Consider the following 17,656-nt stretch of genomic DNA (forward strand, 5'->3'; position numbering starts at 1 on the left):
CCCGCTGTGGCGGTTACCTCACGGCGGTGCAAAGCTGAGGCATGGGTTGCTCCCAGAGACTTTCCGGCTCCGTCAGGGACAGCCCGAGAGGGTAAACAAAGTGTCTTACCGGCTGGGCCGCCGTTTGCCCAAGGTACCGGGGCGCGACTGGCGTCGCATCTTGGCACTATTAGGCCGGTTATGCCGGGTACCTGCACGTACATGAGTAATACGTCCCTTTTTAGTCAGTCAGGAGCCGAGGTGTCCCTGGTCCAGCCTAAAACAAAGCTGGTTGCTTTGTTTGCCTCTCGCTTGTGTCACCCTGCCGCTGTATCCCGGGGGACGGTGTCCGAGTAGTTCTGGCATTCAGCAAACCAATTCCCTTCAAAACCCTTTCACCTCAGCCTGAGCTCGGCTATACCTCTTTTATCCTTTCTTCCCCCCAGCATAGCCTGCTACTTAAAAAAAAAAAAAAAAAAAAAATCCTTGAAGTCTGCTGTTTAAGGCTGCCTGAAAGGAAACAAATAGCTATTCACGAGTAGTGAGGAGCGTTTAGGTGACGGGACTGAAAGCAAAGTTAAAATGATGTAGAAATAGATAAGGTAATAAAAGCATAAATTAAGGTAAACAGAAGAGAGAAGTATGTTTTGCTTTGGGTACTGAGAGATCTGTCTTGTGATTAGGGCTTAAAATGCTACCGTTTATTTCAACTCTGTTCTCATAGGTGACTACTGCTCTTTGAATTAAACTCCTCAGAGCAAAATGTCCCCGGGGGCGGGAAGGGGGGGAGTTGCCTCGGCAACATCGTGTAAACTCAACAGCCTCGTGTAGCAGGAGCTGCCTGGAGGATGTGCCTGCAGGAGAGCCTGCCTCAGAAATAGGTACTACGTGCTCCGCAGTCAGAAAAACATGCTGAAAATAAAACCAAAGTATATGTAATTATTGTTTGAATTCGGTGCTGTCCAGCAAAGACACACAGCTGGGAGCTAAAAATGATCTGTAACTTCTCTTTGGGTTGCTGTGCCTCTTTCATACTTTGCTGCTGAAGCACCAGGTAAGATGTTGTTTATGCCTTTTTACAGAACCTTTTCAGTTATTATTTTGAAGGTTTTTTTGTATATAAAAAAAAGCGCAAAGTTTGGAGAAGTTCATTCTCTAACATGACTCTTAACAAACTAATATAATGTGGATTAGTGGATTATCTAGTGTTTAGCATAAGAATGAGAAATCAATAATGCTGACTTCTACAGCTACTTTTGCACAGTTCATTGGATGACCTAGGTCATCAGCTATAGATCGTTCAATTTTTCTCTCTTTCCTCTTCTGTAAACTAAGAATGACAACACTGTCTGATTAAGCTGAAGGAAGGTACGTTTAGATTAGATATTAGGAAAAAAATCTTCTCTGTGAGGGTGGTGAGACACTGGCACAGGTTGCCCAGAGAAGCTGTGGATGTCCCATCCCTGGAAGTGTTCAAGGCCAGGTTGGATGGGGCTTTGGGCAACGTGGTCTAGTGGAGGGTGTCCCTGCCCATGGCAGGGGGGTTGGAACTAGATGGGCTTTAAGGTCCCTTCCAACTCAAACCATTCTATGATTCTATGTCTGGCTGCTACATAGTTATGAAATAATGTACATTCCTCAGTAAAAAGTGTTATATAAAATTTTTATAAAAAATTAATTTTATCTAGGATAAATGCATGAGTCTCTTTGGAATGCTGCTGCATGCTTCCGAGGAAATTTATTTTTTTGCTACTAGAATCAGAAACAAAAGCCTAATTCTTTTCCTGACCAGCAGTATTGGGAAAATGCTACTGAATCTGACAAAAGCCACATAGGCCCTTCATTTCCACTGACCTCTGTAGTGACTTTGAAACGGAACGATTCTTTACAGACAGACAGCTAAATTGATTGTTACTTTCCATCTGTTGCAAACATCTTACCATTGGTAATACTTTGACATTAGGTGGTTTTTCCGTATACATATACTGAGACCCCTGAGCTCAGCTGTAAAGGAAAAAAAACCAGGTATTTTAATAAATTAAGAGGGAACTCCCAAAAAATGAAAAAAAGTTTGCTAGGGGTAATGCCCAAGATTGTTGTTAGGAATAACTTGTAATAAAATCTATAATAAATGTTGAAAACGTTATGTACTACCAGGTGTGTAAGATGTATAAAATATTCTAATTAAGAGTAAAGCCTAATAAAAGCATCTTTGTCTGGAAAAAACAATGTTTGGGGACATTGTTCCCACTGTGGGAATTCAGTAATGCCTTAGGCATGATACAGCATAGGGGGTAATAGTAGTATGAAATAACATTCAAACTTAAAATCACAATGGCAGCATTTCCAATTAAAACTGTGGGGAGGGGGTTAATCTATTTTGATATTTTTCAGTGTTTTTCAACAACTATCAGCTTTATTTTTTTTTTTACCAAAAGATGTCAGTTTCTCAAGAAAGAAACACCACTTAGATAAGCTATAGTTAGGAATACAGATACAGTAGATAGAAAGTTTTAAATGTACAGTATAATTAATTGAAAATACATACTGTGTTTTATTTCCGAAAACAATCTCAAAAATAAATATGCCCCAGTGAATTACTATATTGAAATATATTACACTTTTAGATAATTACCATGTTTTCTTTATATGTTAAAAATAGAATAGAAAAATAGAACTTAGGTAGCTTCTTTAGATGACGCAAACATCCGTGCTAGGTATGAGAAAAGAATATACATATTCTGCTTCACAGATGTATGTTTTAAGATCTGAACTGCTGTGAAGTCTCAGTCCCACTGAGGTCAGTAACAGGGCTACTGGATGTCTGGTTTTCCCCAAGCATGTTCTTTTCTGCAGGAACTGTAGTGTTAAATTCCACTGCAACTAAACTGCTTTCATACAGCCTGTCTTGCAGATTATGACTTTACTGACAGTTTGGACAAGCACCTAGCTGTCTACTGTTAATTCTGCATACAATTGTTAATATAAGGTGTAGAAAATAAATGTACAAGGAGAGAAAATACTTTCTGTTTTAATTTCCTGACAGCGGCTTTTTCAAATGTTTATTGTTTGACTTTGCTATCGTGCGCTTGTAGATCTCCGCAAAAATCATGTTATGTTAAACTGAAAATACAAGGCATGAGTACTCACAATGAACATTATTCTTACTTCTGTTTCTGCCTGAATTTAGAGATACTTTAGAAGTATAACTTTGAACATGCAAGCAATTATTTATGGATGAGTTAATGTCTATATGGAATGATTTGAGGTTGGAAAACTGATCTTTAAAGATATCAAAGCATTATTTGGGAATCCTCATAGAAATAGCTTTCAAGTCGCTCACGTAGGTGTAGAGAGCTCATATATCCTCACTGAAGGCCAGCAGTTTATGGTGCCAGACTACAGGTGGTACATGGTTATTCATTTCCTTGAGCTACTGTTATGTCTCTCAACAACCAGGAGTTAAAGTATCAAATGTTTGTAATACTAATTTAATGTAAACTTTAAGGTGTTTTGGTTTTATAAATTGAATAATGTATTTTTCTGAACATACAGAGGTACTAAGATGCTCACAGAAAGGTACACTCATGGTTAAGATACTGTTTCTGACAATATAATAGTTTTAACTGAGAAACAAAAGTTTACTACTAAGAAGTTAATAGGCTAACTCTGTCTCAGCTAGTGACTCTTGGTTATATCAAATTCAGCCAGATGCCGGGCACAGGTCATGGAAATTCAATGGCAACAAAAAAGGCAATAATATAATGGCTAATTATTTTTCATAATGTGTACAATTTTTAAACACCTAAAAATTTACCTTTGTAAATATTCAGAGATAATACATTGCCATTCATGTATTTATGAATTTATAATAGGTCTGACATAAAGCGTGAAGTTTATACTTCCTTGATGTCAATGAGATTTTAGTTAATGTTTTCAATCAAATCAGTCTGGACACATTGGCTCTATAGAGAAAAATGCCCAGCTAAGTTTTGAACATATGTTTAAAACTAGACTGTATTATAGGACAATTACTTCTCAAGATACTTAAAAATTATTTACAAAGTAAATTATATACTTTTCTGAAATTTATAGAAAGATTCCACTTGATTTCATGTTTCTTTGGAATAAGCTACCAAAGAGATTTGTTGAGGCTGCAGAGTACGAGCTATTCTGTGCTCAGGAAGTTTTGGGTGTTGACCCTCTTTTGCTGAGACATAGTTTTGACCAAGTAGAGAAAGATATACATTTAATTCAGATTTTGTTTCTCTGTAATATGTTAAAAATGCAATTATCTCCCAAATGTGAAGTGTTGATTTTCTGGTCCAACAGTAAGGATGATATCAGCAAAATAATACTGACAGCTTTCATGTTGTCTTCAACATAGCATATGTTGAGTTTTTAGCAATAAAAACTGTGTCTGGACTGTTTGGTTCTGTGTGTTCACAGGGCAGGGCATTGGATGTTAAGTTAAATTACAATATTCTTAATAATTTAAAGTACTTTTAAAATGTTGCTTTTGTCTTACTTATGGCTCTGAAATAATGAAATATAAAGTACTGATTTGTACATGTGAATTGGAAGTCAATTAATGAAACATTTTTTCAGGTTTCAGGACCTTAATACATCTAAGAACAATATGTCTGACAACCAACAAAGTAAGAGGAGAAGCAAAGAAGGTAGTTTAACCAAAGTTTATACATATAAAGTGTAACATGTGGGATCTGAAGAAGAAAAAGGACAATGTTAATTTGAAATCTAGCCACTTGTCAAAACCAAGCAACCACAAAAATATTTGAAATCAAGCTCAGAGTTATTTTCCACCTTTGAAAAGCCCTAAGATTTGCTTTGGTTTTAATACCTTTCCTAGTTTTAAATGCTCTATTTTTGAAAAGTTTCTGTCAATATTTTTCTTATACTTCTGTTCTGCTGAAATAGGATCTGTAACTGGAATTTTTGTAGATGTTCTTTGCTTTTTTAGTACATTGAATTAAAACACTTACCTAAATAACTAAAAATAATTCAGATTCATGCATTCACATTTCCAAAAATTATAACAGAAAGTATGTATAGGTATCTTAGTCAAATGAAACATGGTCCTTTTTTCCTGATAGTTACTTCCTGTATTTATAATAATATTTTAATGGACAAAAATAACTATGTTTGCTTTGTGTTACTGGTCAATGAATTATACTGCTTTTATGCAAATAGTAATGTGTGGTTGCAGGTTGTGGAAGTGTTGTTGCTCTTCAGAATGCAGATAAGATAATGAAAGAAATGCATCAGTCATACAAAAGTCTAGGAAAAAACAGGTAAGTAGTATTAATATCTAATTTGCAGTTGTGTATGCAGACATGGAGACAAAGGAGGCAGTAGTCTATGAGTAAGAAAAGATTTCCTTTGTGCCAGATGTCACATACAGCTATATATGTTGTGTAGTGTTTCTGTCTTCCCAACATCAATTATTGGCCATTGCTGGAGGCAGTATGTTGCACTAGATGAACTAATTATTTGGTACAACATGAAAAAACATATGGTATATGGTTTTACATCAGCATTTGACTTAATTAAAACCAGACAATTATATTGCACATGGCTTTAAGATTAATTCAGATTATATTTTTGTATTTCTTTTCAGTTATGGTATTAATTTTTTTTCCATATTTGGATTTTTTTGTTCTTCAGAAACCAGGTGGCAGAAATCTGAGGCTTGTCCACACAGCCTCTATTCTTTCAGGCAGGCTATAGCATATTTTCTAAATAACAAAGGCACATCTGGTCTTCAGAATTCTTCTGACACCCTTTCTTGGTGATTCAGAAAATTACATAGTGGAAGCAATCAGTTTTTAGCAAGAGGAGGAAGGTGGGCAATATATTTTCCCATTCCTATTGTTGTTTGGTTTACACTTGACGTGGTTTAGCCCCAGCCGGTAACTGGGTGCCGGGTGCCACGCACCACTCACTCACCCCTCCCCCGGCGGGCTGGGGAGGAGAACGGAAAAACAACGGCAAAGCCTCGAGGGTTGGGATAAGGGCAGTTTACTGGGACAGCAAGGGAGAGGGAAACAATCAACAACAGTACTGATAACAGATATTCACAGTGGGTGATAACAAAGAACAATTTACCGATCCCACAACCGACCGACCGGACGCTCAGCCTGTCCCAGAGCCACACCGCACCCGCCCCTGCCCGACTGGCCCCCTCCTGTGGTGAGCATGATGTCCCATGGTATGGAATAGCCCCCGGCCAGCTTGGCTCACCTGTCCTGGCTCTTTGTGAAATTAACTCTATGCTTGCCAGAACCAGGACAACACTGTTTGTCATTCATTCTCACTTGTAGTCAGTCTCTGACATTGTAGTCATATGTTGCCAGGGAGAGCCACAACTTCCCAGACGGACCAAGAAAGAAAACATACTTGGGCATTCTTGGATCTTACAAACGTCTTGTTCACAGTAGTCCTCAGTCACGTGATTGTTTGAACTGAGTAGGCTCCTTCCACTTATTTTCACACTGTATTTTGGGTTTTTTTGTTTTGCCTTTTAGCCAAATAGCACCAACATCCGGACCGTGGCCTGATCAACAAGTGGCATGTTTTCCAAGTAAAGATCAGTTAGCATTACAGATGAGACATCACACTTGTTTACCTTTCTTCCTGAAGAAAGAGAACGTAGGGCGTGGCTTTGACTTCAGCTTTCTGCTACAGGCCTCATGCCCAGAAGCCAACGTTTCAAAATCATTCATGGATTTAGATGCTTTTCAGATAATAAAAACCCAAATACAACAAAGTAAGTTCAATTTGAAAAGTCACAACTTTAAAATAAAACTATATATAGCTATCAAATTAGATGGCAAAGACTTACATGTCCTTTTTCTTTAAACTTTAAGTTGTCTTTATGTCTTTCATGTCAAGTAGAATTCAGCCATGTTTACCTTCTTTAATTATATGTGTGTGTGTATTTGCAGAATGAAGGAGATAAAGAGAAGCAATGACAGACTTCACCATTCCTGTTACCGTGTATAATGAAACTGAGCCCACAAAATGTAAACTGTAATTCTCTGTAGCTGGAGTGGGGCCATGATGACATTTCTTTCACTTTTTTCCTCATACTGGCAATATTAATTAGCCACATATTGAAGTTAGCAAACATCTGAAATTGAGGATAAATATTTGCTTATGTTATTAGATTCAAAATATTTTAAAATTATCATATTTTATAGTTTTCTATAGAAAATGGAATTGTAAAGTTCAGTGTCACAACTAAATTTCAACTTACAACTTTTTCTTGCATAGCAGATTTATAGCATAGTCCTGCAACCACATATCAGACTGATTCTTGGTCCACAGAACTCTACAGTTTCAAATTAATTTATAAATGAAAATTGTGGTCTGTTTAAGAATACCAAATTAACATTTCATTTGTTTTGATTTTTAAGGGTTAAGTATAACAATGCTAAAAACCAGGAACAAGAGATCTGAGGTAAGCTGGTATTATGTGTAAAACTGAACACAGTTAAAAGTATACGCTTTCAAAAATTTAAAAATAGCAATACAGAAGAAGTGTATGTAGTTTCCTCTGCTTAATCCTCAGGATTTTTGATGAACATGAAGTGGTTTTACATATAGTTTTTATATGTACATATATATGTGTGTGTGTGAGCAAATCTGCAGATGTGTATCAACAATTTGTCAGTAAGGTGTTACATCAGGGATTTGGGGGAATAAACAGTTGGAACTTCAAAAAGATATAAACCCTTTTAAAATAGAAATATGCAAGTTAATTTAAATTATGCGCATCCTATATGTTAAACATGGTAGATGTCTAGTTTTGCCAAATTTTAAAAAAATAAACCATTTTCTTGTATTGAGTGGTAATTTAAAATTGAAGCCGAATTGAAGAACAATCTTGGTATTAGATGACTGCTGAAATTTATTGTGTTAGCAGATAAAATATAAGGTTTTAGGATTAAATATATTTAACATGAAATTTCATGTAAATAGGATTCCTGATAGAACTTACGTACTTACAAACAAAGTAGCAGTTTTACATGTGTCAGTGCTTCACACTACATGAGCCTTAAAATGTACAAAAGATCAAATATATTATATTTAGAAAGAAGAGACTTTGGTCTTTATGGATATTAATTAATAGTCCTTTGTACAAAAGATGTGACTCATTGAATCAGCTGTACGCTTTAGTGAACCCACTATGGAATACAACAGCATTCACAGGAAAAGAGCAATGTATAGAAGTATAGCAACAGTTACAACAGATGATCGTAAAAAGGGCTATGGAAAAAATATTTCAAATGGAAGGAAACATTTAAGAAAAATAATTTAGCTGACCGCAGTGTGATTTAATACAGCTTTATTTCATGTCTTAGGCTCTGATGATTTCTAGAGGCATATCATTTGGAATAAACTGAGCATTCATATTAAATCCATGATGACTGGACAAAGCCTTCAGAACTGTAAATTTCAAAACAGCATGCATTGCTTTTCCTGGCACGTTCAAACCCCAGTTTGCCCTTGGAATGCAAACAAAAATTTCCTGCAGATTGCAAACTGATGTTGAAGATAGGCATGCAAATGAGTACTCAGAGTATATGACTATGTGATTATTTTCTGTTGCATACATTTGCATAAAAATATACAGTATATTCAAGCTTATTTTTCTCCATTTCCTATAAAGAATAGAAATATTATTTTCAGAAAATTATTCTCACTATTCATCCGAATAATCATAACAAAATACTCGAATTCTCAGATCTGTTCTCTTTCAAGGATATATGCTACCTTTCAACTAATGGGATGGGAAGAGAAGGAAGAAGGGAAGAATAATAAATTATATCCTCCTCACAGCAGAATTCTGTGTTAGCTGCCATATAAAAATGGCCTTTGGGTAGCTATCCATTTAACTTCACTGAAAGTGAAGTGCAGTACTTAAAACTATGAGCTAAATCTGTGGCCCATATAACATGGTTTATGGAATTTTATAAGGCTACACTAAATATATGGAAGATCTATATGCTTAGATTTAGAATAATGTCTTTTAAAACTTAGAAATAATTTCTAAGAATTGTTTTCTCCATGGATAAAATAGCATTCTGTTATAATAGTCTAGCTTTTGCTTTTTAAAAATTGCCTACATGAGATCTAGTTCCATGGGGAATATAATTGCTGGTGTCAGCTCACTTTGGAGGATTGCATAAAAAGACTTTAAATATCAGCATAAGAGTGGCGCTGACATTCAGTAAGAGTGCACAGCAAGAAAGAAACTTTGGCACATGAAGCCACTGACCAGCCTTTCAATTCCTGCAGCAAACCTGCTATGTGGCATAAGACATAGTTAATAACTGACAAGATGATTTGCATATGTGGACAAAGCTTATTACTTTTAAATCATGGAGAATGACTTATGCCTTATAGCAATGGATCCCACTTTCTGTACTATGAAATACTTAGAAATAATTCTGGGTGTGAGAAAATTAATGTATGTATGTGAGAAAATTAATGTATTTTCTCAGGGCTTTGATGTTACACTTCATATTAGGTTAAATATGGGAATATATAAAAGAATAATCCTTTTCTGATTTTCTTTTCTTAGTCTGCTTAGTTCTTAGTGATTAGCTTTTACCTGTATCTGTCATGTAGCACATTATTAATGGTTTTTATGGAAATTACAGTTTCTTTTGCCACCAGTGACATTTCAGCCTGTAAGAACGATTCATCTTGCTCCTCTAGAGGATAATATTGTCAATGAAAGCACCAACATCAGAAATATTTTGAACATTATGAACTCTATTCCTCAGCCTATAAAACCAGTTACTAAATTTTATCAGTATCAGTTAGACAATCTATTAAAAAGGCATGCTGAAAAATCATCAGAACTGATTGTGGCTACTATTTCCAATAAGTTCACTCCAGTGAAAGACCTGTACTACTTCAGCATGAGTAACTATTATAAGTACCCTAGCATCGAGAAAGAAGAAATTCAAAGCAATTTAAAATGGAGGGAAACTGATGTAGCTACCAATACTGAAAAGAATGACCAGATGAAGTACCAGTTTTCAGTGACTTGTAAGAACATAGATCTTATGACCGAAGGCAGTTTCTATGATGATAGTCATCCCTGCTTGAGCTCAACTAATGGTCTGATAAACTGTGGAGTATTTACAGCACAGACAACATTTACAGTGTCAAGCAACACAGATGCCTTGAGAACTGGCAATAAGGAAAAAAGAGCAGGGAATTCCTGTAGAACTGGTCTAGAAGAAAGAAATGCTACAGAGATTATGATACTGGGTTATAGACCACATGAAGATGCTGAGAGTGTGAACTCTGTGCTTGACAATCATGATTTAAATTCTTCCTGTAGAAATGAAGTGATAGAGGCCTACCATGCCTTAGAAGATAATTCTGTAGCTGCAGTAATTCCCAGAGTAGAAGTGCAAGATCCTTCTGGAAAACAGACAGAAAATAATGTTTGTCTTTTTGAATTTGAAATGGAAAAAGAAGCAATGTCAGAAGCAATTTCAGAAGCAACTTCAAAAGACCAAAGTAAGCTTGTACCTGTTGTTCGTGTTACATTCTCTGGACAAGAACCAACTAGGGAACCACACATTGCTAAACAACCTGCCACAAAAAAGAGTATCATTCGTAGCTTGCCTCCTCATGTTACTCAGAGCTTCAACATTCTTGCTCGCAAAGAAAATGACAAAAGTAAAATAAAGATGAATAGAAATAAATATTCATCAAAATCTAAAATGAGTAGCACGGTAAAGATGTCTGAAGACTTAATTGTTTCTGATGAGATTTCCACAAAACGTAATGCCAAGGGTCAGATTTTTCCGTCTTTGGAACTGCCACACATGGAATCTGAAACTTCCCTGAAGCATCAAAAAACCCCCCCTCAAGCAGACAAATACCATTTTGCTCAGAGTGCTCAAAAACTTAAAAAGCAAAGTTTTTCCTGCAATTGCAGAAATTCAGTTATCTTAAAGAAACCTGCTACTCCACTTTCTCTACCACATGCACGATCTGCTTCAGATTTTGTAGATCTGAAATACAGTGACATGTTCAAGAAAATAAATTCAAACGACAAAGGCCCGGGTATTTATGAAATGTTTGGAACTCCTGTCTATTCCCACACACGTGAGCTTGATCAGCATGAGGACAGTTTGTATAGAGATGTTTGTTCTGCTCCTTCTGGGAGATGCACTGCTAGCACCTGCAGATCTACCTGCAGTAAAGGGAGAGAGAGCAGCCGAGTCAGAAATACTCAAAAGAGAACATATTCTAAGCCAAAGACGACCATACCTGGCACTAAGCAAAAGCAGAAAAGTTTCATTCCAAAGGACAGAAGTACCAAGTTGAGTGACAGCAACATAGAGCAAGATAATGTAATAACTTCTGATTCAGATTGTCAAATAACGACTTCAAGGAGCATGACATTGTTTCGTGAAGACACAGATCATCAGCTTATGTTTTTAGAAGAGCTTTCACAATCAACTAAGCAAGATAAATTTTTTTCAAATTCAAACTTAGCAACTATTAAAGAAGTTTCTTTGGAGCGGTCTTTAGACAGCCAGGATATATCCAACCATCAGAGAGCTGCTACTTGTAGCCACAATCTTCTTCAATTCGGTGATAAAGACTACACAGAATGTGTTGCTCTAAGTAGCACTCCACTCACAACAGACCAGAACATTTGTGTACCCCAGTGCAGGGTGGATATAGATGCCTGCAAAGACCTGGAATCAGACCAGGCCTCCTTCAGGTCTATAAATAAATCGCCCTTTTCAGATAGACTGGAGTGTCAATCCCCTACAAAAAAATTAAATCACAGTTGGGCATACACACTTCAAAGCAGTGGTTTGGCAAATGAATTGACTCAGTCTTCAGTGATTCAGACAAAAAATGTTACAAGCCCCAGTTTCCAAACAAGTCAAAACATTGTGTCCTGGACAGATAATAAGCATGTGACTGATGAGTTACTTTGTTGTCTGGCTGAAGAATTGCTAATGCTTGAAGAAAAAGACATCAACTCTTCAAGAATAAAAAATACAGGTTCTAAAATGCAAAATACACGTACTAAAGAAGAAGAAAATATGATGAATGGAGATGCAGCAATAGTAAATAGTGCTCTAGAGAAGGTAAAAGTAATTTCTTGTACCTTGCTAGCTCCTTTGAGTGATGCTTCAACAGAAGTTTGGATGAAAGATAGGAAATACGTGCTAATTAATGATCAAGTCCCTTTCCCTTGGGCAGCTGATTCTTCCAGTGCCCCGTTGAGGATAGTCATGTTAGAGGCTGCATGTCAAGACACAAGTCAGATGGTACTAAGGCATGACAGGAAAAGTTATCAAGGCTTATATGATGGGTCAAGATAAAATGAGAAATTGTAGTGAATAAAAAGGAGAGGCTATTTTAACTGGAGAGCATACATAAAAAGGTACTGGGGCAAGGCAAAAGCTCTTGAGATCTTGACACCTAAGGAATATGAAAAAACACTACAAATGGTTCTTGTATATCCAAAAGGCAATTTCCTTGAATCTCTGAATACAACCAGATACTTTTCTAGGTGTGAACTACAAGTATTGGCTTATCAGACAGACTTAAAGCTGCTTAATTGTTGTTCAGTCAAAACTTCAAGCTTAGAAGGCTTAGATTCTGGCCCCCAAGTCTGTTAAGAACCTTCACCTACTAAGGTACTTATCTACCAGTACTGCTTCTCCTTGGCACTGTTAGCTTTTTGTCTATTTAAATTACAATTTTTTAAGGAAATTTCTTTCATTACATGTTGATACACTTCCGTATGCTTCTGCAGACACAGGTACCAATTATAGCTCCATTCTCACATCTCCTAGGGAGATCCATGGCTAGATGGAGTAATTATTACCATCTTTCTGAAGCAGTCTTTTCTTCCTGTGAAGTCATGTCCAAATTGTTTTCCCCAGACGTGGGTTACGTATGTTAACTAGAGAAAGGCAATAGTCATATTCACCCTTCAGCTTAGTAAACCGTACCTACATGACAAAAAAAAAAAAAGTAGTAAGCAGATGTATAACCTGTTCTTTTAGATATTCCTTCTGTCTTCCTGTCAATGGAAAAAGACGTTACACTTCAATCGTCTGGTTATGCACTATTGTGACATATACTTGATAATATTTCATAGTCTTACTTAGTATAGCAATTGTATCGATAAGCTGGGCGATGAGTATACATAGATGTATAAATCTGTAGAAAAGAGTCATGCCAGTAAAAATTACTCCTTATAAAAAATGTAAGGACAATATGAAGCATTTCCTTTCCTTCCTGCTTTCTCCCCACACCAACCATCATCTTTCAAGCAGAGTTACAGTAAAGCCTTTTTGGCATCAAATGAAGAAAGTGACCTGCTAAACTTTGAGGAATCTACTAAATTACCAGGAAGCAGTTTAACCAACAAGGATCCGATCATGTGGACAAGAGGTGAAGTCCTTGGGAAGGGAGCCTATGGCACGGTAAGTTAATGTCTGAATATGTTAAGAGATGCGCTGGTCATCTTTGAGATGTATCTTACCTTATAATTGTCTGTGGTCCTATTCAACAAATAAATATTTTGATTATACAATGAGATACGATACATGACAAACACAAAGATACTATTTAAAATAAGTAAATACTCACTTTTATTTCACGTTTCATTATAATAAATGCTAGTTTCATTGTAGGTATACTGCGGTCTGACAAGCCAGGGACAATTAATAGCTGTAAAGCAGGTTGTTTTGGATACATCAGATCAACTCTCTACAGAAAAGGAGTATCAGAAGTTTCATGAAGAAGTTGATCTTTTGAAGACATTGAAGCACGTCAATATTGTAACTTATTTAGGAACTTGTCTGGAAGACAACATTTTAAACATTTTCATGGAGTTTGTTCCTGGTGGCTCAATTTCTAGTATTATTAATCGTTTTGGTCCATTGCCAGAAATAGTCCTTTGTAAATATACAAAACAAATTCTACAAGGGGTTGCGTATTTACATGACAATTGTGTGGTACATAGAGATATCAAAGGCAATAATGTTATGCTGATGCCAAATGGTATAGTAAAGCTAATTGATTTTGGCTGTGCCAGACGCTTAGCTTGGGTGAGCCTCAGTGGCACACAGAGCGAGATGCTCAAGTCTGTACATGGAACCCCATACTGGATGGCACCAGAAGTTATAAATGAATCTGGATATGGAAGAAAATCAGACATCTGGAGTGTTGGCTGCACTGTATTTGAGATGGCAACGGGAAAACCGCCACTGGCTTCCATGGATAGGATAGCAGCCATGTTCTATATTGGGGCCCACAGAGGACTGATGCCTTCCCTACCTGATCGATTCTCTGGCACTGCAGTGGATTTTGTGCATGCGTGCTTAACCAGGTATGTAGATTTTTAACTGAAAAAGGGAAGGAAAAATGCAGATAGTTTGCACAGTAGAGATTGTTGATGGCAGCTTCCTTTACCTTTTATATGGTGCATATGATGTAGAAGAACTGTATTGTAAATGCATAGCTTTTTCAACATTTCAGGAAAGCCCTTAAATAACAGTATACATAGAAGAGGTTTACTCTCTATCATGGTATTAAAAAAAAAAAAAACCCTTCACAAATCCTCTTTGTGTAGGCCTTATACTCATCATTTACTTTCCCTGTAATTTTCATGCAGAAACATGGCACCACTGAGTTTCAGACAAAATGTTTGATAAATTTCTTTGACGTGCCTTGCTGTTCCAATATCCAATTGGCTGAGTCTGGCCTGTGTCAAGCAAGTTGTTTTGAGGACAATGTTCTAAATGAAAGAGATTTCACCTAATTCTTATCTTCTGCAGTAGAAAAATCTGTTGTAACTGCCAATACAGGAAATACATACTTATTTGAAACATAAAGTTCTCTATATTTAAAAACCCTCACCACTAGAATTTAAAAAAAAAAAAAGATAATTATTTTTGTAGTGTTTGTTTTGTTTTAAATATCAACTTTGTCCCAGATGTTTAAATGGATTATTGATTTGAATTAAGTTGAAATTCAATTATTAAGTTCCTGACCTCTACAGGTAGTCTTTATAAAATTAATAGCAGCCTTTTATATATCTCTAAAGACCAGATTTGAATGCTAGAGAGAAGAATGTTATTTGGTGGGTGTGGCAGTGGTCTTGGAGGCAGGAAGCCTGATTTCTAATCCCTGGATTAGAATTGTTATGGTATGGTTATGTTTCCTGTGGACCATAGTGCAATAACCAGAAAAATTGTGGACTGTATGTAGAGACATCATATATACTTTGATTCAGAGAGAACAGTGTTTAAAAGGCAGAAGGAATTTCTAGGTAAGAAGAAACATACAGATATAAAGCATTTTTGATAAAGTATTTACCTTTTCAAAAGTCAGGATGCACCTGTGGTGACAAAGTTGTAATGTATGATCTTGTGATGTCCTAAATATAAATGCATCCCTCATCCCATCTTCCCTATTAGTTTATTATTTAAGAAATCAGTGTCCTTTACTCCTTCCCCTGTTTTTTTCTCCAAACTGAGAGTTGAAAAAGCCCAAAGCCCTTAGCTCTAGCAAGCCAATATTGCAATTACAATACTGTAATTCTAAATGGGCTCCTTAACATGAATAATGTTGATTGGAGATGACAAAACATCCTGATTGACACAGGATCAATCAAATAATTGTCACTCTTCTTAAATACATTTTTGGTGCACCTGAACCAGCCACATTAGCAGAATTATTCAAAGTTTTGGAAGGAATTTAGAGGAACAAAGATTGATTTCTGTAATAATAAAACATTTCAGTTTTATAATTCATAAATTCCAAGAGTCTCTTCCCATAAATCCTGCTTTCCTTTCTACCAACTTTATAAAAAAACCCTAAAAATGAGTAATGACTGAAGAAATTAGGGGAAAAAAAAGGCTAAGTTTGCATTTAGATTTTACAAACAATTACATCACAGGCATGCATATTCATTTTATGTACTCATTTTTCAAACCCTCAATGCAGAGATCAACATGAACGCCCTTCTGCTCTGCAGTTGCTGGACCATCCCTTTGTGAAAGGAAGACAGTGAATTTTTCAAAACTCTTGCCAAATGAATATACATTTTCCATATAAAAATTGCCACTTATGAAAAAAGATCAGAAGGAACTGGACTTAAAAGCGACAGCAGAAATTACTAGAGAGCAGTCATGTACAAGGCATCTATTATTAGACAGCATTATTAAAGTAACATTATTTGCAATGTTTGTGCTCATTGGAGTGGGCCAACAGAGGGCCATCTGAGACACTTTAAGAGGGAAAAAAAACCCCCACACATCACTGTCGCCAGTATGTGACAGGCAAGGTAAGCTGGAATGCCGATTTGTCTGTAAAAACCTGTGGGACATATGCTATTGGCAGAAAGCATTGCAAACACTGAAAGCTCTGTGAAAGCTCTGCAGGAAGCTCTACTTAAACTTGCAGATGAGTCATTGTGGCTGTGATGATCCCATAGCACCCCCAAACCATATAACTATAGCGGCATAAAATGTACTGAAGCTTTTATTTAGCTATACAGGCCCTAATTTTTAGCTAGTGAAAAAAAAACCCCACCACCAAACCCTACTAGTTCTTGCATACATATATATGTCCTTTGTTACCGAGGTACAGTATCACTATGCAGTACTGTAGTGATAATGACAAGAGATACCGAGGTGTACCCATGTGCAGATTTATTAAGTTTACATCAAGATCACTTCCTAGTCTGGCTGGAATTATGAATCTAAACTTTGTGACTGTCTTTTCTCAACAAGCTAGTGCATTTTATGGAAAGTTTCAGGTCACAGAATGGTTGAGGTTGGAAGGAGCCTCTGGAGCTGCTTGAGTCCAACCCCACTGCTCCAAGCAGGGTTGACTGAAGCAGGTTGTTCAGGCCCGTGGCCCGTTGGCTTTGAGTATCACTGAGGATGGAGACTCCGCAGCCTCTCTAGGCAACACATGCCAGTGTTCAACCACCCTCACAGTAAAAATGTTTTTATGTTTGAACAGATTGTCTTGTATGTCAAGTTGTGCCCATTGCCTTTTGTGCTGTCACTGATAACTCTGAAAAGTCTGGCTCTGTCTGCCTTATTGCCCCCCATCAAGTACTGACACACAGCGATACAACTCCCCCTCAACCTACTCTTTCATCACAGAGTGGCATGTTTTCTGTGTTCAGAGCGACGGGTTGTAATTCTCAGCCTTCTGTTTGCTGATACAGAGCAGCAAAAACATAGGAGCATTACCTTTGTCTCATGTGCAAAGGCTGTAAAGTGCTGTTTGAATCACTAGACAGTCCACTGAGCGAGCACTATGTAATCAGATGACATGTAACGGTCTTCATCTGCACTGCAAAAATAATTTTTACGATTAGTATAACTAGCTACTACTAACTGCACAAAATTCAATAAAATTTGAAGAACATTATTATACATTAATAAAACAAACAAAAAAAGGTCAGGTATAAGTATTGAAATTGTCCTCTTTCTAATAAGGAAGGCTTCTTCCTGAGTATTTTTCAAATTTAAAATTTCAGGGGAATAAGACACTGTAGAAATAAAAAAATTGGTTTCACTGCATCAAAATGGGGTGAACCTTTGTGAGCACCTAGGCTCCAGGAAGAGAGGCAGTA

General features: G+C 36.7%; 1 protein-coding gene across 1 annotated transcript; it reads left to right on the forward strand.

Annotated features, from left to right (window-relative positions):
- Positions 1-180: 180 nt before the first annotated feature.
- MAP3K19 (mitogen-activated protein kinase kinase kinase 19) lies at positions 181-16,313 on the forward strand. The gene is made up of 12 exons (XM_054829410.1): positions 181-309; positions 861-910; positions 994-1,033; positions 3,270-3,322; positions 4,588-4,658; positions 5,207-5,291; positions 6,525-6,766; positions 7,416-7,459; positions 9,666-12,134; positions 13,332-13,484; positions 13,695-14,392; positions 16,012-16,313. Exons 1-12 carry the CDS (start codon positions 181-183, stop codon positions 16,076-16,078), a joined length of 4,101 nt encoding a protein of 1,366 aa, XP_054685385.1. The 3' UTR covers positions 16,079-16,313.
- Positions 16,314-17,656: the final 1,343 nt, after the last annotated feature.

Source organism: Grus americana, chromosome 6 (assembly GCF_028858705.1).
Source record: "Grus americana isolate bGruAme1 chromosome 6, bGruAme1.mat, whole genome shotgun sequence".
Lineage (NCBI taxonomy): Eukaryota > Metazoa > Chordata > Aves > Gruiformes > Gruidae > Grus > Grus americana.

Excerpts from the sequence above, each read along its gene's own strand:
- MAP3K19 (XM_054829410.1), top strand. The coding sequence starts at position 181 with ATGCCGGGTACCTGCACGTACATGAGTAATACGTCCCTTTTTAGTCAG. Across the intron at positions 911-993 it reads GCTGAAAATAAAACCAAAGT|GTTGCTGTGCCTCTTTCATA; the intron begins ATATGTAATTAT and ends ACTTCTCTTTGG. Across the intron at positions 1,034-3,269 it reads CTTTGCTGCTGAAGCACCAG|ATATCAAAGCATTATTTGGG; the intron begins GTAAGATGTTGT and ends TGATCTTTAAAG.